Raw genomic sequence first — 19,756 nt, forward strand, 5'->3', positions numbered from 1 at the left:
AATTATCTCAACGCTACCACAGAGAAGTGAGCCCACATCTTGCTCAGAATTTTGTACCACCTGACTTTCTATATCTGGGTTTTAATTCATGGTGGTTAATGATTACAGTGTAAGTGTTAATACTGGGTTTCCTGACATACTTCCTGAAATTCTTACATTGGCTTTTGCCTGATGCTCTGGAGCTGCCTCTTGCTTCACATTATGTAAACATGACAGTGATGCAGAAGCAGATGGGCAGTAGCAGTACTGAGGCTGGCTGAGGTGTTTGTGCTGTCCTTTCCACACCAGAGGGCTGCCAGGAGATTGAGCAGCGGTGAGCCTCACATGCAGACATCGATCTCTGGAGTTTTGTGTAGGCTTTCATTCTTCTTGTTTTGAAGACAGCTCAACTGGTTTTCCTTGTGAAGTGTTAAGATGTGGGTTATGATTGACGGAGAATGTGAAATGTATAAAATTGAGTTTATTGTGCTGAAGCAAAAGAAAAAGGAGGAAATGGGGCAGGAGGCTGAGTGTTCTTGGGAGAAGAGTGAATGCTGGGAAAGCTGTGTGAAAATCTCAGTGCTCTGTCAACAGGGAAAGTGGCTTTTTGTGCAGCCATGGTTTAAGTTGACACTGAGTATATTTTTCATAAGAGAAAATTCATTTGGTTTAAAAGTGGTTGGATAGCAGACAGCTGTTCTCCTGTCTGAATCAAACCTCTGTACTCTCAATAACTGGGCACAAAACCCCCAGCCCCTCTGCATCTAGTGGTTCTGCAGAATGTTCATACCAGTTAGATATGGAAAACAAATGAGAGATATGGATCCTATATTGTTATTTTAACCCTTAATTTTAATCCTCCTCCTTTTAGTCGGTGGGTGGGTGAGCCCTGTTTAAACTGCTCATGTATCCCCAACATGGTGCCCTGGCAGTCTGTACCCAATCCACCCGTCTGTGCAGGAACACATCCAGCTCTGTGCATGAGACAGACTGGGAGAAACAAAAGTAGGGGACCAAAAAGGGAGAGGCAAAAACTCCCTGCAAGGAATCAAATCCAGGTAATTAACTGCGACGCTGCAGTTACAAAACAGAAGCTATTTTTATTTAAGCGCTAAGAGTGACTGCTATCTAAATGAACAATAGAGAATTAAAGTGGAGAACAAAGGGGAAAAAAGTAGGAAGAGATGTATTCATCTCAGGTATGAGATAAAGTCTTTATGAAGACAGACTACTCTTAGGTACACTTTGAAGACAAATGTTAACGAAGAGATGACAACCTTGCTACTGGGGGGATGCAATGTTTTGAGGTAAGAATTTTTCTTTATTGAAAATTAATCAAATAAATGAGATTTAAAGGCAGGAACAGGGGAGGGAAAAAAATCTTTTTTTAAGACAGGCTGCTTTTGGGGGAAAGAAAGGAGGGGGGAGGGTGTCTTTTGATTGTGAAAATAAAATAGTGCGGGGTTTTCTAAAAGAGAACCCTTAAGGGGAAATCCGTTAAAAGGGACGATCCCACTTCTTAGGCACAAGACTGCTGTTGTGTGGTTTCCTTTGGTTCTAATTCTACAGAAGAGGAGCCACAGAAGTATGCTGAACTGGCCAGCACTGAGTGCTGCTCCACCACACCATGGAGTATAAAGAGGCTGCAGCCAATTTCTGACATCCTGCTGCTGGGGGGTCATTAGGGTGTGTGGGGTGAGGAAGGAGCAGGTTGTGGGGGAAAGTGGGGGGCAGAGGGCACCTCCTCACTTCTTGGAGCCCCCAGGGGGAACTCTCAGAAAATTCCTTTGGTGGTAGGGCCTGATCCAGCACGACCTTCGGCGACGCAACAGCAGCTCTGGCTTAAAGTTCACCTGTCCTCACATCAGGAGCTGCCGCCCCTTTTCTTCTCAAGAGCTTTCATTAGGTCAGACATGAAATCTGCTTGCCTGCCTCCACCCCCGATCTGAGGCGGCCCAGCTGCTCTCGGCTCTCCGTCTTGTACCGCGTTCCCTTGCCTTTGTGGGGGAAGCAGCACGGGTTTCTTTGTCAGAGCTGGAGGCTTATTGGAGACGGGTGGAGGCGGAGGGGGTGGCGGCAGGTCTGCATTGCTGCTGCTGATGGATGGGGGTGGCGGCGGAGGCACAAAATCAGGAGGAGGTTCACAGAGGTCAGCTGGTGCTGGCGGTGGTGGCAAATTGAGCATCAGGGAAGGCGGTGGTGCCGGAAAGCTTTCTGGGTCTGTTAGGAAAATACCGCTGTCCCGTTTCACTTTGGAGGGTAGGACTGGTGAAGCACTAACAGCCGATGACCGCCGTTCAGGTGGAGGAGGAGGCTGCAGCGAGTTCCTCTTATTCAGCTGTTTGTGCCTCAGTGCTGGCGGTGCCAGGCCAGGTGCATTGATGTCATTTGCCTTAAGCAGAAGGAATAAAAGAACAAAGTCAGTGGGTGTGTAAACTAATGGCACTGCCCAGACAGGGAAAGGAGGCACATTTTGCCTGAGGAATGCAAATCGTGTTTTGTTCCCCTTTGGGGAGTTGCCCACAGAGCTCTGGCAGTGGAAACCTCCATGTTTAGGGCAGCACTCACTGTGTTTCTTTGAATGTTGTCCTCAGAAAATTAGTACTTTTAAATTTTGAAAGAATTGCAGTTAGTGAGACATATAAAAATACTTTTTCAACGTTCCCCACAGCTGTTCCTTCTCTGAGAACATGAAAACCTTAAAGAAAAGTCTGTGGTGGTTTTTTTTTTTTTTTACATCCTGGGGAATACCAAACAAGATTTGAGGACATAAAAAGCAGATACAGCTTTATTTCTTGTCACCACTGCACTACCTTTTCCTGTTCTAACTGTGACTGTGGAGTCTCTGGATAAAGTTAAAAACTTGAAGCCACCTCTCTGTACCAAACTCATTGCACACAACAGGAATGGAAGGGGAGGAAGGTGGACATACCTGGGATTTCAAGGTTCCTGTGTCCAGATTCACAGTGCCCATCACTGCGAGCACGGTGTGACAGGCACCCACCTGCAGAGCACTGCGCCTCTGTGCAGGAGAGAGTGCTGCAGAGTGCTTGTGAAAGCTGCCTGCATCAGCTCTGTGCATGGCTATAGTGAAGGACTCCAGTGGGGAGCAGGCAAGGGGCTGGGAAGGGCTGGGCAAAACACTCACACTCTCCTTCCAAAAGCAGCCAAATTGTCCCTGAGGCCACTGGGTTCCAGCCGTGTTCACAAGGTCAAATGCTCCAATAACTTTTTAAAGTAAAAAATGAATCAAACCATTCATCACACAAGTAAGGAAAAAACAGAATAGCTGTTTGTTATGGTTATGTTTGTTTTGGCAAATTATGATGTAGATTTTCTTTTAAATTGTGTTTGCTAGTTAACACTGAAGATAAATAAAGCCTTGGCAATATAAATAATATATAAATAATTGGCAATATCTGAACATAATTTTCTCTCTGATTTTTTTAGGTGGCAGTCAGTAGCTGTTGACAGTTACTATACAAACATGCTGTTTACTCTTGTAAACCTGGGGAGAAGTGTGCTTCCCTGGAAACATAAGCTTTCCACCACATTCATAGAATCACAGATTGTTTGAGTTGGAAGAGACTCCTAAAGGTCATCTCGCCCTGCACCCCTGGATGAACAGGGACATCTGCACTTGATCAGGTGCTCACAGCCCTGTCCACCTGACTTTGAGTGCCTCCATAGACGGGGCACCCACCATCTCTCTGGGCATCCTGTGCCTTATCATCCTTACTGTAAAAAGCTTACTTATATATTCTTAGTTTGAAACCATTTCTCCTTGTCCTATCACAGCAGACCTTGCTAAAGAGTCTGTCTCCTTTATTACAGCTCCCTTGTAGATACTGAGCCTTCTCTTCTTCAGGCTGCACAGCCCCAGCTCTCTCAGCCTGTCCTCATAGAAGAGTTGTTCCATCCCTCTGGATGCACCTCAACAGGTCTGTATCTCTCCTGTACTGAGGAATGCATATCTGGACACAGTACTTCAGATGAGCCTCACCAGCACAGAGTGGATGGGCAAGATCACCTCCCTCACCCTGCTGGCCAGGCTTCTTTTGATGCAACCCAGGGTACAGTTGGCTTTCTGGGCTGTGAGAGCACACTGCTGGCTCATGTCCAGCTTGCCATCCAGCCCGGGTCCTTTTCAGCAGACTTGTGCTCCATCCTTATCTCCCCCTGCTTGTACTGATAGTAGGGGTTGCCATGACCCAGGTACAACACCTTGCAGTTGGATATGCTGAACCTCATGAGGTTCTCTGGGGCGTACTGCTCAAGCCATTCACTTCTAGTTATGCTGATTTACTAGTTTAAATCCAGCAAGCTTAGAGCTCCAGCTCCAGCTCAGTCTACCCTTAAAGATTTCAAATGAACCCTCCAATCCCAGGTTTATAGAAGCTATGAGTTTTTGCAAGTGAAAAGCACTCTACTGCCCAGCAGTCAGCAGTCCTAATTTTGGCATTAACAAGCTTGCCTTCTCTTGCTCTCACTCATTCGTTAAAAAGAAGGAAGTAAACAAGACACTGAGGAGGAGGAGGGAACCACTGGCTGAGTTCTGAGAACACAATCTATTTCAGAGGAAGTAAGGTTCAGAGCAGAGAAACAGATCTTTTGAAAGGAGGAAGTCAGACAGAAAGAAGAAGTATATGACACACAGAGGAGGAGGCAAAAATTCTAGGAATTGAGTTCCACACGTCCTATGCACTTAATGCATGATGTAAGGATATCACTGATAACCTTCCATCAAACAAATGGCATTTTTCTGTGTGACACATAAATACTTTTGAAATCCTCATGCTCTATTCTGCTGATATTTTTTACAGACAGAAATGGAGCAAGCATGTAAAATCTGGAACTTAACAAAAGAATGCTGTTAGGGTTTGCTGAAAACATGTTTTCCCTTACTTAGAATCATAGACTCACAAGGTTGGAAACGACCTACAAGATCATCCAGTCCAACCGCCTCCTCATCACCATTGCCTCCACCAGCACTAAACCACATCACACAGCACGTCATCCAGACGCCTCTTGAACACCGCCAGGGACGGCGACTCCACCACCTCCCTGGGCAGCCATTCCAGTGCCTGACCACTCTGAGAGAAAAAGTTCTTCCTTATGTCCAACCTAAACCTCCTCTGATACAACTTGCAGCCATTACCCCGTGTCCTGCTCGTTGCCTGGGAGAAGAGGCCAGATCCCTCTTCACCACAGCCTCCCTTCAGGAGTTGTAGAGTGCAGTGAGGTCTCCCCTGAGCCTCCTCTTCTCCACACTGAACAATCCCAGCTCCCTCAGCCGCTCCTCATCAGCCCTGTGCTCCAGACCCCTCACCAGTTTCGTTGCCCTTCTCTGGACACATTCCAGGGCCTCAATGTCTTTCTTGTAGTGAGGGGCCCAAAACTGAACACAGCTTGAGGCGCGGCCTCACCAGTGCTGAGTAGAGGGGGATGATCACCTCCCTGCTCCTGCTGGCCACACCATTTCTAATGCAGGCCAGGATGCAGTTGGCCCTCTTGGCCACCTGGGCACACCGTCGGCTCATGTTCAGCCGAGCATCAACCAACACCCCCAGGTCCTTCTCTTCTTCACACTCATCCAGCCACTCATCCCCAAGCCTGTAACGCTGCATGGGGTTGTTGTGCCCAAAGTGCAGGACCCAGCACTTGGCCTTGTTGAACCTCATCCCATTCACCTCAGCCCAGCGGTTCAGCCTGTCTAAATCCCTCTGAAGGGCCGCCCTACCCTCAGGCAGATCGACACCACCTCCCTTCTTCACACATCAGCTTTTCTCTTTTTTAACATGCACATCCTCAGCTGTGCGGACTCCCTGAGGCCATCCTAGCAGGCACATTCCTATTCCTGTTGTATGAACTCGCAGCTTTGTTCTGCAGAATGAAAGTGGCAGATGGCTGTCCCTCATTTCCAGCTGATGGCTCCTTGGCTTTTGTGCAAAGGGCACTGTTTGCAGGGTGTAAAGCACAAGGAGGAGCCAGCTGCCCTGCTCAAAATCAAATCCTTGTCACAACTGCACATAGGTACTTTGAGAAGGGAAGACATTGGGTAGAGAAAACCGGACTTGGAGAACTGGTTCATAGGTGACACACAAGTAGTGCACTGCTCATAACTGCTCACCTGAGCCTCTGGTGGATCCACTTTCTTCTGAGTCTCTGCTGCAATTTCCGCACTGGAGGGAAGAATGACCCGGGGAATCTGTCCATTTGCCTGAACAGCTCCTGTGACAAAATGGAGGAGGGAGGGGAAAGGTTACACTGTTGTGGTACTACCCACAATCAGTGGATAACAAACTAAGAAAAAGGTTATTAAAAGCCTTTACAACTTCACAAAGGAACCACTTATTACAGGTGTTAAGTAATTCAGTAAAATCCATGAGGATGTCTTTTCTACTTCAGGCTTGTTTTGCAACTTTTCATACTCAACTCATTTCCTTAGGAAAATAAACATCACAGATATTAGCTTTACCTGTCCACATGTCTCCATGATTGTAGCTGATAAACCTATAGGAAAAACAAGTAGAGGAACTATGGAGACGTGGCAAAAATTACCATGGTGCATAACTACAAATGGAGATCCTTTCCTTTTGACTACTGTGCATGGTGATTTCAGAGGAGGATAGCCTGGGCTGACACAGAAGTAGAGCAGGGGAGCTGGCTTTGGAAGAGAAGCTACATAGAAATCAAACAGGCATAGCTAAAGCCACTCTCCAGCCTTCAGCTGTTTAAATATCTATCTATTTCAGAAGAGCACTTTGAAATCTGTGGTGTGTGCTGTACTATTAACTACATTTTGTTTTTTATCACGTTTTCCCCTTTAGATTAGAGACTAAAAGTGCCATCGTTTCCTATCAGTAAGAGTTACGACTTCTGAGGAGTTGAAGTACTACAGATGGGCTGATCTATTTTCTTTCCTAAATGAGCTAACAGGTCTGAGCCTTTCGTCCCATCTGGAATCATGGAACGTTTGTGAACCTCACTGAATTCTCAGATTAGCAAAATTCTGGAAGCTTGCTAAACTAAAGCTCTGCAAAACTTATGCATACTATTAATGTGTTTATAAAGGATATAAACAAATGGCTTGTATATAAACATCTGACCCTTGTCAGATGGTGTAACTGAATGTGAAAAAACATAAAAATTGTGGTTTTAATTAAGGAAGAAATTCCCCAGCCTCTGTATAGTCTGATGAGGATTAAATAAACTCTCCAGTTTAGTCTGGGCTATATGGAAGCCGAACATATCAAAGTAGTAGATAGTGTTTGGTGTCTACATATGCACATTTGCTAATCTTAATGACTGCTTTAAACTCCATCATAATTTACAGTTCTGAGGTCCAGTAAAGTTCCACTCTTGTGATTTCTGGACACAAATGAACCCTTAACTGTCTGCAGTATAAGTACAAGCAGTTTTAATATTAACATGTAGTTTTCTGATTAGCAAAGAGGTTCTGTGACTATGATAGGAAATACAATAAATTATTTTCATTGCCATGCTTGCAAACCACACAATTGACAAAAAAGTAAGACAAACTCTGCATTGTATTCAATTTACTAGGGTTATATTGGCTTCAGGGGACAACAGGTCTGAAGTCCTTGTGTTTCATGCCTGTGCCTACATGCCATCCTGCATATTTAATCCTAAGTACCATTTAGATCATGCCGACTGCAGTCTCGGTTTGCTGAAGGACTGGCAGGGAAGTTAAATAGCGAGGTGAAATCAATCTTGTGGCTGTAAGTGCTCAGCAGAAGGAGATGCTCATCCCTGGATTCAGAGGGCAGGCTCTCAAGCAGAGCGAAATATCATCGCTCTGCAGTTCTTCTGTTGCCTGTAGCAGAGCAGGAGGTTGGGTTCCACGCTGCTCAAAGACACTTTTGCCTTCCGAGATACTGAAATTTAACTCAGTGCAATGAGGCAAATAGAGCTCCACATTAGACACTGCAAGGTGTAGTGCCTTACCTGGCAAACACAGCATACTAGAAAACTCCATTTCTTAAACAGGAGCCAACAACTGCTCACAGTCAGACAGTTAAGGTTATAACATGATAGTTGGGAATCAGGTTTCATAAAAAAGCAGTAATGACAACTGTAAGACAGCAAGAATCACACTTATTTGCCTCCATTAGAATGTTAATGATCCTTCAAAGACATTTTCATAGAGACAACATACATGGCTAAGATCTTTCCAGGCTGCTTAACTACCTAATGGGATCCATTAGTTGAGATTAGCAGTATATTTTATGGCCACACGTCATTTTCCTGGATTCTAGTCAAGATCTCAATTTATACAAATACGCATGAACAATACTAGACCTTGATCCTGTCCCTATCCAGCATGACCACAGCACCAGCATGAAGCTCCTCTGGCTGGCCACCTCTCTTCTGCCATCAACACCAGAACACAATGTGCTCCAAGATTCTGTCCCACCCATTCTCACTGCAGCACCCATGCGTGGCTAACAGTCTGTCACTAACTCTTTCTACCACAAGTGGGCATTTATTAGCCTGATTTGACTCCAAAGCAAATGTACTTCTTCCATGTACTGAGAAAAGGCAAACTGAGGCCTTTGAGAGGTGTTCATAGGGTTTTGATCTATAGTAGCACACATTAGACACCAGATAACTAGTGGCATAAGTAGTGCCCAACACTGATTTTGACTTTGACTGTCTTTATGGACGCAGGTACTCCACCAGCACATCCTTCCAAAAAAGCAATCATTAAAACATCAATGCAAGTTACAGCTAGTACCATGCACTGTTTCATCTGTGCAATAATACAATGGGTAACAGTAAACTGATGAAGCTACTAGAAAAGTAAAGGTAGAGAATAACACAGTGCTTTCCTCCTTTGTCTCCTCTTCTTCACACCCAGTCTGTTATCAGGCAAATGAGCAAAAGGCTAAGAAAAAGAAGGGTTCACCCTGACAGTCCCTTTCTGAAATGACAGTTCTCAGAACAGCCCTCTCACACCTTTTACTCACTGAAGGAAAAGCTGCAAAAAGAAAAATACCTAATTAAATTGTACAGATTTAAATTGACCTTTACTGGGCTGTCTGTATTCTTCCAATTGTAATTTCAAAATGAGGGCTCTGCAGCTAGCTGGTTATAGGTCAGAGCTACAATGAGCTGTCTAGAACTAGGTATTATCTTGCTGAATCCATGGACAATTTTCTGAACAAAGATTATGTCCAATGCTGATAATTAAGAGAGCAGTAAATGCGATTTCCACTGCTCTGAAAGCATGGTACCTGCTGATAAGGATCCTGTGGGGGCAGCTGGTTCCACCGTCCCCTGATTTGTCCACCGAGAAGACAAGCCAGCTTTCTTCACTGCACATTTGTAATTATCATATAATGTCTTGCCATACTACAAAACAATCAAAACAATACAAACAAGCACGGCATTAGGCTTGAAATAAGTCAACCATTCATTTTGCTTTTTGACAGCTTTTCTAACTCCACTACCTCCTTGCTTAGTTTTGCTAAAAAGCACCTTTCAGCAAGTGGAGCCCCTATTTCTGTACAGGACCATGCGGAAAGCATCTCCCTAACATCACAATAAAACAGGAATCCCCATCACTATGATCAAATGCAGTCATACTGATATCATTCTCTTTTTTTTTGCATTTCACTATCTGTAAACATCTCGAAATTTGGCTTTAAATCCAACCACGCTCAATAGATTATCTCTTTCCAGTGCTTTTCAAGTGTTACATTTCCAGACTGGAGACTTGGAGTGCTGAATCATGGATCAAAGTCTGTGCTGTGTAACACAAAATAATTTTATGTCCATCCCACTTTGTTAAATGTCACCCAGCAGCAGAACTGGCAGAAAACAATACACAACCCAAAACAGCAGGTCAGTATGTTCAGATATGGCCACTACACTGGGCTTCGTATAAATCCATCTTCCTTAATGTTTTGTGTGAAACAAAACTGGCTGTGGGTTAGGATCTTTAAGAAGCGAGGGGGGCCATCAATTTGGGTAGAAGTGTCTGAAATACGTCACAGCTGGACTGAACAGAATTCACACAACTTGATCCATGGCATTATATACCAGATGACTGGAGTGAGTTTTATGAGTAGGAACTTTGTAGCTGCGGAATTCACACACTGATAGCTGGAATACAGGAACATTCAGCAAAGCCATGCTGGTAATGCCCTTCTGCCCTTTCTTCCTATGGTACAATCAGCATGAACACACACACGTCCACTCTTGTCACAGTATCTCCAATTGAGATGGTAACAGGACACAGGATTTCACAGAAAATATATTTAAGTAAATATACTTTTAATCTCACCTTGGCAATTCTTATTCCTGTTACCCACTGATGCAGGGTGGCTCGATCATCACAGCATAAGTATTTGATATATTGTGACTCCTTTTGAATCTGGGGATGCTGTAAGATATCAGTTCACAACATGATACAAATGCAAACATCACATCACAGTGTAAACTACACAGTGACCTCACTGAAAACGCTGCCTGTAGGCATCCTGTTAACATGAAGATTACTTGAAAGAAAAAGAAGCAGCAAAAAGAACAAGTAAGAAAACATGAAAAAGATGGTGATCATGAACTACACACAAATTACCATTGGCAACACTTGACCGAAAGAACTTTAATGTACTGCAGCATGAGCATAAGGGCTACAGAAATCTAATAGTGAAGAAATCTATGTAGTGAAGAAGTGCCATGGTTCCAGGTCTAGTGCTCAGTGTACAAACACCAGAACAAAGTATGTTTTCCATTGCTGCTTGTCATACATAAAGCATCCAGACAGAAACTGAACATAATTAGATCCCACAGGGCATGTTAAATTTGGATAAGCATAACCTCTCAGCAGAAACAGATCTTTCCTTCTAATTCACTGCCCTACTTTAGGCCTAGACAGAACTTCCTACACATTTTTATTCTGCTTTACTCTCTGTTTGCTGATAGTTTTGTCAAAATGCCACATGCTTGAGGCAGAAGATTATTAATACAACACTATCAGAAGTAACCATTTCCATTTGTTTGTATCAGAAAACTGAACAGTTTTCAGAACAGAACGTAGATTCTCTTCCCCTTACTGCTCAGTGTAGCAGTGATACGTTATGATGAATCGCTGCAACTCATAGACCCCCCAAATGCCATGCTGTTTGCCTGCCTGAGACTGAACATCTTCTCTAGGACTTGGAAGGAATTTGCTTCATCTGCTATAGCAGGGATGGCTGCAAGTCTTCAATAGCATGAATGGGATGTCCTACTGCCATCTCTTGATTGCCATCTCTTGATATACAAGGAAAATAAAGAGATAAGAGGCTTCCTTATCCCTCCTTTCTGCATTCGTTTCTATTTAAATTGCCATAAATTGTAAGTGCACAGTTAGTGAAATCTTGCAAATACACAAAACTGCAGCAAAGTATGCTCTGAGGATTCATTGCAGTCAAAACACTCAATATGTCCCTTCCAACCAGTGGCCACAACTTGCCACACACACATCATTAAACCCCAGATAGGAGCAGAGCTTCTAGCCCCATGGGACCAGCACAGCACAGGCAGAGCAGCCACCAGCTCAGGCTGGCAAGGTGCTAGTGTGGCACAGAGGGAGCAGACACACGTCCACTAGCAGATGTCTGCTGGTGGCAGGGCTGGCCCCAGGGCTGATGCCAAACCCTGGCCATGGCTGGGTGGTACCAGGGTTCAAAAGCAGAGCTGAACGCAGAGGTTTTGCTCCTCAGCCACACGCCCCTGCTCCTGCCTCAGCAATGCAGACACCAGGCTTCCCTTCCTTGTGCTGAACCAGCCTTGACATGACTCAAAAAAGGAACTGAAGCCATGTTACCATGTAACCCAACAGTATGCAGTATGGCCTCACATGCAGCATGAGGACATGGGAGGCTGTGATACGTGCCCACAGAGCTGGACAGCATTGCTGCCAAAGCCCTGTGTCATCACTGCATGGAGCAAGAGTGAATACATCAGGGAGGTAAGTGAAGAAGGTAAAACAAAGAGATATTACTCTCAAGGGGATTGGCAGTAACAGATGTGTCCCAAGGAACAATCACAAAAAAATAACTGTATGCAGGCACTTCTCTGTGCAGCACCAGACATCCCATGGAGGCAGGTTACATTACCACCAACAGAGAAACGGGGCATTCCAACAAAACACTGCAATCCTGGGTAAATTCAACTCCTCCAGCACCTTTTAAACAGTACTCAGCAATTTTGCTCCAGTGTGCAAGGTCCTATTAAGTCCAGTAGATGGCACCCAAAGCTTTCAAATTTGAGAAGACAAGGATTTCTTTTCCCTTTTCCTGACAGCTAAATCCAATGGGTCTATGTGACTCCTGACATTTTCAAACACCACACCTATCTTCAACAGGCTTTTACTAAAAGAAAAAAATAAATAAAATAAACACCCACACTTCAACACGCAAAAATATTTGGAAGAAAGTGCACACTATATAAACATGGCAGAGGAGGATATGGCATAGGGCAAGCCAGGTCAAGGTGCTGCATAGACCTGCCAAAGGATGTGCAGCTGGGGAGCTCTGAAGGGCTGCAGTATACCTCTCCTCTGGGCAGCCTGCCTAAACCCCATTCACAACAACATCCACAGTGTTAGATTAAAGGTCTGCGAGCCCAGTATCCTGGTTTGACACCAGCCACAAATGGATGCTGAGGAAAGAGGAAGAGCAAGACAAGAACATATCCATAATCCTACTCCAGACTATCCTTAGCTGCAAGTATTTCCACAACAAGGGGTTTTCTGAGCAGAACGTAGCTTCCTTGTATTTAGATTATTTAAGGGATTTCCCCTCCAGCTACTACTTCAGCTTCTTCTCAAGCTCAGGTGGAATTCAGGCATCCGCAACACCTTTCAGCAATAATTTTCCCAGATCTGCTGTGCACCTGATGAAGAACCTTCTCCTTTTGTTCTGAATCTTAATGCAAACCAGCTTCATTTATTGTTCATGCTTTGGAAGAGACACCAAATAGCTGAGCCCTAGCCACACTTCTCTGTGCCACTTCTGAGCAAGAGATGTACACCATACTGCTGGCAAGTTGTCTGTTTTCCAGTCTGCAGACTGATAACCTACATGGTGCTCAATCTTCAGGTCAGGCATTCCCTTCCTTTGCTCACTCTTCTCCATGTGTATTGCATTCTCATTGAATTTAGAGACCCAGAACTGCACAGATGAGGGAAAACTATGGGATGGCAATGTGCTCTGTTTAGCATCTACGCCTCTCCTAATTATTCTTAACATTTGTTTTACTTACCTAAATGCAACCGAACACTGAAATGATGCTTTTGAATGGCACAAGTCAGCACAAAGCCAGAAATTCCATAAGTGAAGCTCTGTTTGCTTTGGTCTTTGTCTCCATACACATCACTGTGCATACTTAGTCTATATTATTTAGACTGTGTTATTTAAGCTGCATTATTTAACCTCCGTCCCATATAGTCCTTCCGGAATTCTTTGGTCTGCCCTTTCCTTGACATTCAGAGTAATGTAACACCATCAGCAAACTTCCTCACCTCACAACTTCCTGAGTCTATGAACATTTTGGAACTGTGGGATTATCGCTGCTTTGAGAAGCTGAGAAAGAACTGTCAGTGGACAAAGCTAACAAGTCTGGCACTAGACAACATGAGAGCTATTTATTTCCAACCTATCCCTTTACTAGCTATCACCTCCACCGTGCAATCCATCTTAACTACTGACATCTACTATGGGACTTATTCCAAATTACCCCAATCAGCAACTGTGATTAAATGCAGTCCCAAGTACATGCTGGTATTTAGGGTCCACACTAGCAAGCTGCTTCACATCCATCTCTCACAAGGAGGGATAAACACTTCAAAGCCTTGCAGACAGTCTGCATCTTAGCTTTCCTTTCAAGGAAAGGCTGGATGTTGTGTTGAGAGACATGGTTTAGTGGGAGCTATTGGGAATTGGGAACGGTTGGACTGGATGATCTTTTAGGTCTTTTCCAACCTCGGTGATTCTATGATTCTATGATTTGTAAGATTAGCTAAGGGCTGTAAGGGCTCTCACTTTCTCAGAAGAACAGGTACATCAACACCAGCTCTTTTTGCACATGTAACTTCACAGATGACATATGAAACGCAAATCTGTAGCGGCTTCATAGCCTGCTAAAGCTGACAGGAAATATCCCCATTCTTTTTCCTCAGCTTTGGATCAGGTCTAAGGAGAACTGTTGCATGCTGCAGTGCAGAGGCTGCTGTGAGCAAGGCCTGACCAGGGGATCATACACAGCAGCGCCAAGCTTCATACTGAAAGGTGCCACCTGTAAAAGCTGATTAGAAAGTGGCCCATCTGGAGGCATTTGTCTTCATTTTTTAGCCATACTAAAGGCAACTTTGGACTGGAAAGTACAGTGTTTCAGCCAACCACAACCACCACAGTATCCTGCTAGCTTGGGCAGAATTGGGTAGTGAAATTTCTCTGGCAGCACAAAATGGCAGATGCCTCTGCTGCTGACACCGACCTTTACAAGCTCAAATCTCAGCTGCAGCATCTGCAGGTCACCACAGTATCTATCAGATAGTACAGAAAAAGTACAAATGAGTACATTGCTGACTCATGGCAATCAACTCAATGAACAAGAACACCTCTAAATGAAAATCTGGTGTGAAGATCCAAATAAGCCAGTTTCCTCCTCCTTTCACAGCTCCTGCATTTCTGGACAGTTGTTTAGTACAGCACACAGAGGTAAGGAGCTCTGGTCACAACACGCTCCTATTGTTGCAAAACTAGTTTCACAGACCCTGTAATAACCTCCATGTGAGCATAACAGAGGCCACAGCACTATCAATCATGGCTGAGCCATGTGAGAAATACTGTATTTTCAGACAAAGTAATGCTAACCTCAGTACACCACAACTTACATATTTCACACGTAGAGAAAGATCAATAATCTTGTTACACAGTGCATACTGTGTCCTGAAAAGGTCACTAAAATCGTCTGACAGCAAAGTGAAAACATCTCTGGAAAGGTTTATCACCTTTGCCTCTGAGAGATGCAGCACCACAGCAAATTAGAAAAGACAAATGTTTAAGAAGTAATCATCCCAGAAGTCACAGTATGAATGAAATGTACACGTAGAAAGAGACTCCAAAATTTCAGCTATGGGAAAAAAAAAAATTGTCCAACAAATAATGTGGTGAAATACAGAGTCACCAAGGTATTTTTTTCTCTGTTGATGTCAAAGCTCTTAATAATGATGAATGAACAGCATCTTCAGCACTCCATAGCTAAAGAAACAGACAAAGGCAGAGGTCTGGCCTAGTTTTTACAAGTGTTGGATGCTTGTCCAGACACTTAATAAGGACTGAGCACCTCAAATGTCAGGCTGCAAGAAGATGTGCCAGGTTCCTCCCAGGAAAGCAACTGAATGGGTTTGGAACAGAATCTAGCGCTCTCCCCTCACCCACTGTCTCCAAGTATCCACTGCCCAGGGACAAAGAAAGAAGCACTTGAATACAAAAAGCTTATTTCCTAGAGACATTTTAAAAAAATTGTGCACAGATTGCAATTTCAGATATTGCATTTTCAGATATAAATTCCTTGCTTTAGGAAAAAAAAGAACATATTGAGAACCTGAAGAAATGGGAACTGAAAAATGTGGTTTCTACGGGTATATCCCAAAGCAAATGACTAAAAGTGGTCAGGTCACGTGTGGATGAAATCAGAGATTGTCCTGATAAAATTTTCTTTTTTGTTTCACCTTCCAACACTAAAGATGAAAAGTAAACTGAAGTTATTCAGGCATCTCATTGGATTTTTTGACCCAAAATATATGGATCATTGCTTAGTCTTTGAGGCAGAAACAGCAGCCAGAAGCATAAAAACAGTGACTAGTTTTGGATCAAAAGCCTTGGCGTTAGGCCAGCTCTCCAAACACTCCATGTTTTTTAATATCTTCTTTTCTGACAATGAACCTGTGCTACCTTAACTTCTCAGCCAGGCTGAGTTGTTCCTAACTCAAATGACTGCAAGCAGAATTAATACTCCGCACCTTTCAAAAACCACTCCAGAGTGCTTCAAATTTGCTGTTAAATTTGTCTGCTGTTAAATTTGCCCTAATTCTGATGCTATGCACTCCTTGCACTAAGATGAGCAGGTTTAAATTAGCTTTTGAAGACCTATGTGAACTGTATCAATAAAACTTCTCTCCTGTAAGGAAACTATTCTTCTGACCTCCATTTCTCTAATGACTAAGGCAATATTTTTAGTTCATTAAAAATACGTCTAATAGCCCTGTAACAAAAATATTGCTTTATACAGCAAATCATATTTTCAAAATATATTATAAACCTTTCTTCACTGTCCTTTCCCCATTCTCATTCTTGCTGCTACTTTTGCATTTATCTTACAGAACTGTTCACGTGTACTAGGACTGGAAATCTGCACATCTGAAAGTGTTCTGTAATAAATATTTCTGCTTTTCTTTTTAGTTTATCTAACAATTAATTTTACTCTGAAATACCTTAAACATTCTCACTCACGTAACAGTTTCATAATCTTTCGCATACAGAAAAATTTCTGTATCCTTGTCTTCCATGCTAGCCATTTGTTCTACACTACTGCCTCTGAGTAGTGTACTCTGAAAATGCTCACCTTCTACCTTCTTAACTGTCATTGTGCTGAATGCATCATGCACGTGACTCGGTCTGCTCTGCAGCTTACAGGGTGTGAGAGAGGAGGGAATCAGCAGTGGAATGACTAAATTCTAAATTAGCTGCTGGAATGACACTGCTGCTGCAAACAGAAGCTGTTCCTCTTGAAAATTCACTTCCCAAATCCTGTCAAATATTCATTTTTTAAAAAGGTTAGTAGCTTCCAAATGACACCAGGAAAACTTAGCTCCTTAGACTGCACAGGAAAAATGTACCCAGCTGTGGAAATAGAAAATGATTTGCCTTTGTCTCAGTTTATCCCCAGGAAACCAATTTTTTTTCATCCTAGATTAATTCAGCATTATGCACCATTACCTCCAGATTACTCAAGCACAACCAGCACCAATAAACTATAATTAAATTCACTCTTTGTCACAGGCACATCAGACTGACTAAACCAGCAAATTTACATATAGATTACCTTGCTATTTGTCTTTGAAAGATTTTTCAATATGGTATGACAAAACCAGCTCCTGGACTGGTGTACATACACATGCTGCACAAAATGGAGATTATGCTAGAATTTCTGCTCAGTGCAATGGATGCTGTTAGGAGGAAGATGAACAGACTCCTTCCTTCATGGTTTTGAGGGCTTTCAACTTCAAAATACAAAAGCAATCCCAAAAGGTCTTATCTATTTCCACAGCATCCTCCAGATAACATAGTAGACAGTGAAAGCGAAGACCTATTGGGAATCCATGTATAAAAGTTGGCTTTTGTAAATGCAGAGGATACTGTGAAGAACCAAATGGCTCCAACTAGCACTCCTGCTGTGCACAGCGTGGCAGATTATTTTTTCTGCGAAGGAGGGAGGTTTCTCTTCCCTCTCTGCTTCTCTCCAGCAGCGTCTAGTGCTCTCTGCAGGGTTGCAGACAGCCGTGTAGAGAATGAGGGAAGCTCAGAAACTGTTTTCAGTGTGCTGAGGGGTTTGTCTTTTGGTTTGTTTTTTCTATGTATGGGACTTTGGGGGATCAGTGTAGAACAATCCGTACAGACCAAGTAGCTACTGGGAAACATCACAGTTTTTCAAGCTTTGTAGTTGCCCCAACACCTAATGATTCTTGAAAGCCAAGTCCGTTGCAGCCTCCATGCCAGGCCATGCTCTCATCCTGGGGACCCAGCCGCATATGTTCTGGTTTGCTGCACAGGAAAAGCCAAAGGTGACCCCTCTCTCTGACAGCACTGAGCCAGCTGTGCTTTTCAGTTGCTCCCAGCTGGGCTTTCCACTGCCTCAAAGGAGCTGGCAGGAGGAAACAGCTGCTTTGTTCAGTTGCTGCAGCTGTCTCCTGAGTGGTTCTGAAAAAAAACCACCCATATAGGTTCAGCAAAGTGCCCTGTCTTTTACTGATGGTCAACATGGTGTGCTTTTGAATTGGTTCTGTTGCACCATCATCTCCTTAGTGTCTTTATAGTTAAGGAATAAGCAAAAGTTCTGCATTTCAAGTCTGAGGTACAGCTGGCATAACAGCACAAAACAATAGTCCAGGAATGCTCAGAATTCATCACATTTCTTTGCTTGTAAGATGAACAACCTACAGAATAGATCTGCAGCCCAGAACACATATATGAGCTAGTTCAAAATACCTTGTCTAGATACAACATCAGAGGTTGCAAAATCTATACTGGTTTCTGTTTTAAGTATTAAAGCAACCTGCCCATGATATGCATGATCTCCTTGTTGTTACACTAGCATCTCACCCCACCTGGCATCTGCTAATTAACTCAAATATGAACCACTGAAGTTAAAATTAGAGGGCTGGATTAAAAACAAGCCAATGAGTAAACAGGACATAGGGAGCTACCTGCTCATAGGCTCTGTGACTATGGGCACATGTTGTGTATTGTTAACTGGGACAGGCACTAAAACCAAAGGTTCACTCTATATATGAGACCTCTCACCTGACTGTTAGCCTACAAAGAAACTAGAGAAAAAGCTCATATCCTGTTTATAAAGATCAAGGTGTATTCAAAGTATTCAAAGAAATGGAGACACTGGGGAGAAAGCCCACGTAGTTCAGGGCAGTGTCAGACATCTCTGACACTGGAGATCTCATCATTCTAGTCAAAACCAAGCTACTAGTGTTAGCTGTGTTTAACATTATTTCCAGTGCTCTTCTTTCCCAGAAACTCTGATTATACCTTGCACTGCAAAAATGACAGGAATGCTGTGCTCATTCTCATAATATCTCGAGGACTCTTCTCTCCACAAACACATATAAACGACAAATGCTGGGAGTTAGTCAAAAGAAATATTCTTTCTTTTCTGCCTGATAATATGAAACAGGATCTATGGAGGCAAGTACAAATGGTACTGGTTTTAGATCAGTTATTTGTTAAGAGGTCTCATTCAAATAGGGGCTAGAGAAAAAGAAGGGATGCTTCCTTCAAGCATGAGGTCATATTCAACCCCAGACCATTCTCATTTATGACCGCTTCTCATTTACTGCCCTCTGAACGAAAGAGCAGCATTTCTCCTCCTCTTTAAGTAAGAAAGCAAATAAGCTTAACCAGTAGGGTCAGAAATAAATACAGTAGCTTTACAGCTCAGTGCTCAAATCAGGGAGATTATGTCAGGTTTAAAATTCACCAGAACCTTCCACCTAGCACAGAAGCAATATACTGCTGAAGTTGCTAAGTCCCTGTACTTCTCCTGAACTACAAAGTATAAGCTGGGCTTTTTCGTGTAAGCTGGGCAGTTTCTTTTATTAAGTTTGAAATACAGCAGAAGTATTAACTTGGTTGATTACTGCTCACTGCTTTGAGAGTGGTTCCTAAAGAGCTACTCATTATCCTCAGTAAGCAACAATCCTATGTAAAATGCAGTAGTACATTGCTATTCAAAAACATTTTGACCGATGTTACAGCATGTTGAAGACTATGGATTAAGCTATTTTCCAAAATTTGAATATCTCCTTTGATTCACAGCCATCCTCAATGAATAGCTAGCATGGGCTGTTGCTGCTGCCCTTCCAATGACTTTCCTCCACTTGCTTTAAAGATAATCTTCTGCTGCTGCCAACACAAACAAGCAACTGGAAGAGAACCTCTGCAGACCTCACTGCCCTGAGACACACTCT

The 19,756-nt window shown here is 43.3% G+C and overlaps 1 protein-coding gene across 2 annotated transcripts in view; it reads right to left on the reverse strand.

Annotated features, from left to right (window-relative positions):
• Positions 1–1,279: 1,279 nt before the first annotated feature.
• Positions 1,280–19,756, reverse strand: part of APBB1IP (amyloid beta precursor protein binding family B member 1 interacting protein) — a 58,804-nt gene continuing 40,327 nt past the window's right edge. Inside the window, exons 11-14 of one of the 2 annotated variants that reach the window (XM_052694448.1) lie at positions 10,289–10,387; positions 9,237–9,354; positions 6,110–6,210; positions 1,280–2,371 (exon numbers count right to left, since the gene is read on the reverse strand). In XM_052694448.1, the coding sequence (XP_052550408.1) occupies positions 1,844–2,371; positions 6,110–6,210; positions 9,237–9,354; positions 10,289–10,387 (846 nt within the window). In that variant the 3' untranslated portion in view covers positions 1,280–1,843. Of the gene's footprint in view, positions 2,372–2,494; positions 3,208–6,109; positions 6,211–9,236; positions 9,355–10,288; positions 10,388–19,756 lie in introns of those variants that run through there. The other variant, XM_052694449.1, reaches the window with a different exon arrangement.

The sequence above is a fragment of the Tympanuchus pallidicinctus genome, unplaced genomic scaffold (genome assembly GCF_026119805.1).
Source record: "Tympanuchus pallidicinctus isolate F22 unplaced genomic scaffold, pur_lepc_1.0 scaffold3, whole genome shotgun sequence".
NCBI classification, from domain to species: domain Eukaryota; kingdom Metazoa; phylum Chordata; class Aves; order Galliformes; family Phasianidae; genus Tympanuchus; species Tympanuchus pallidicinctus.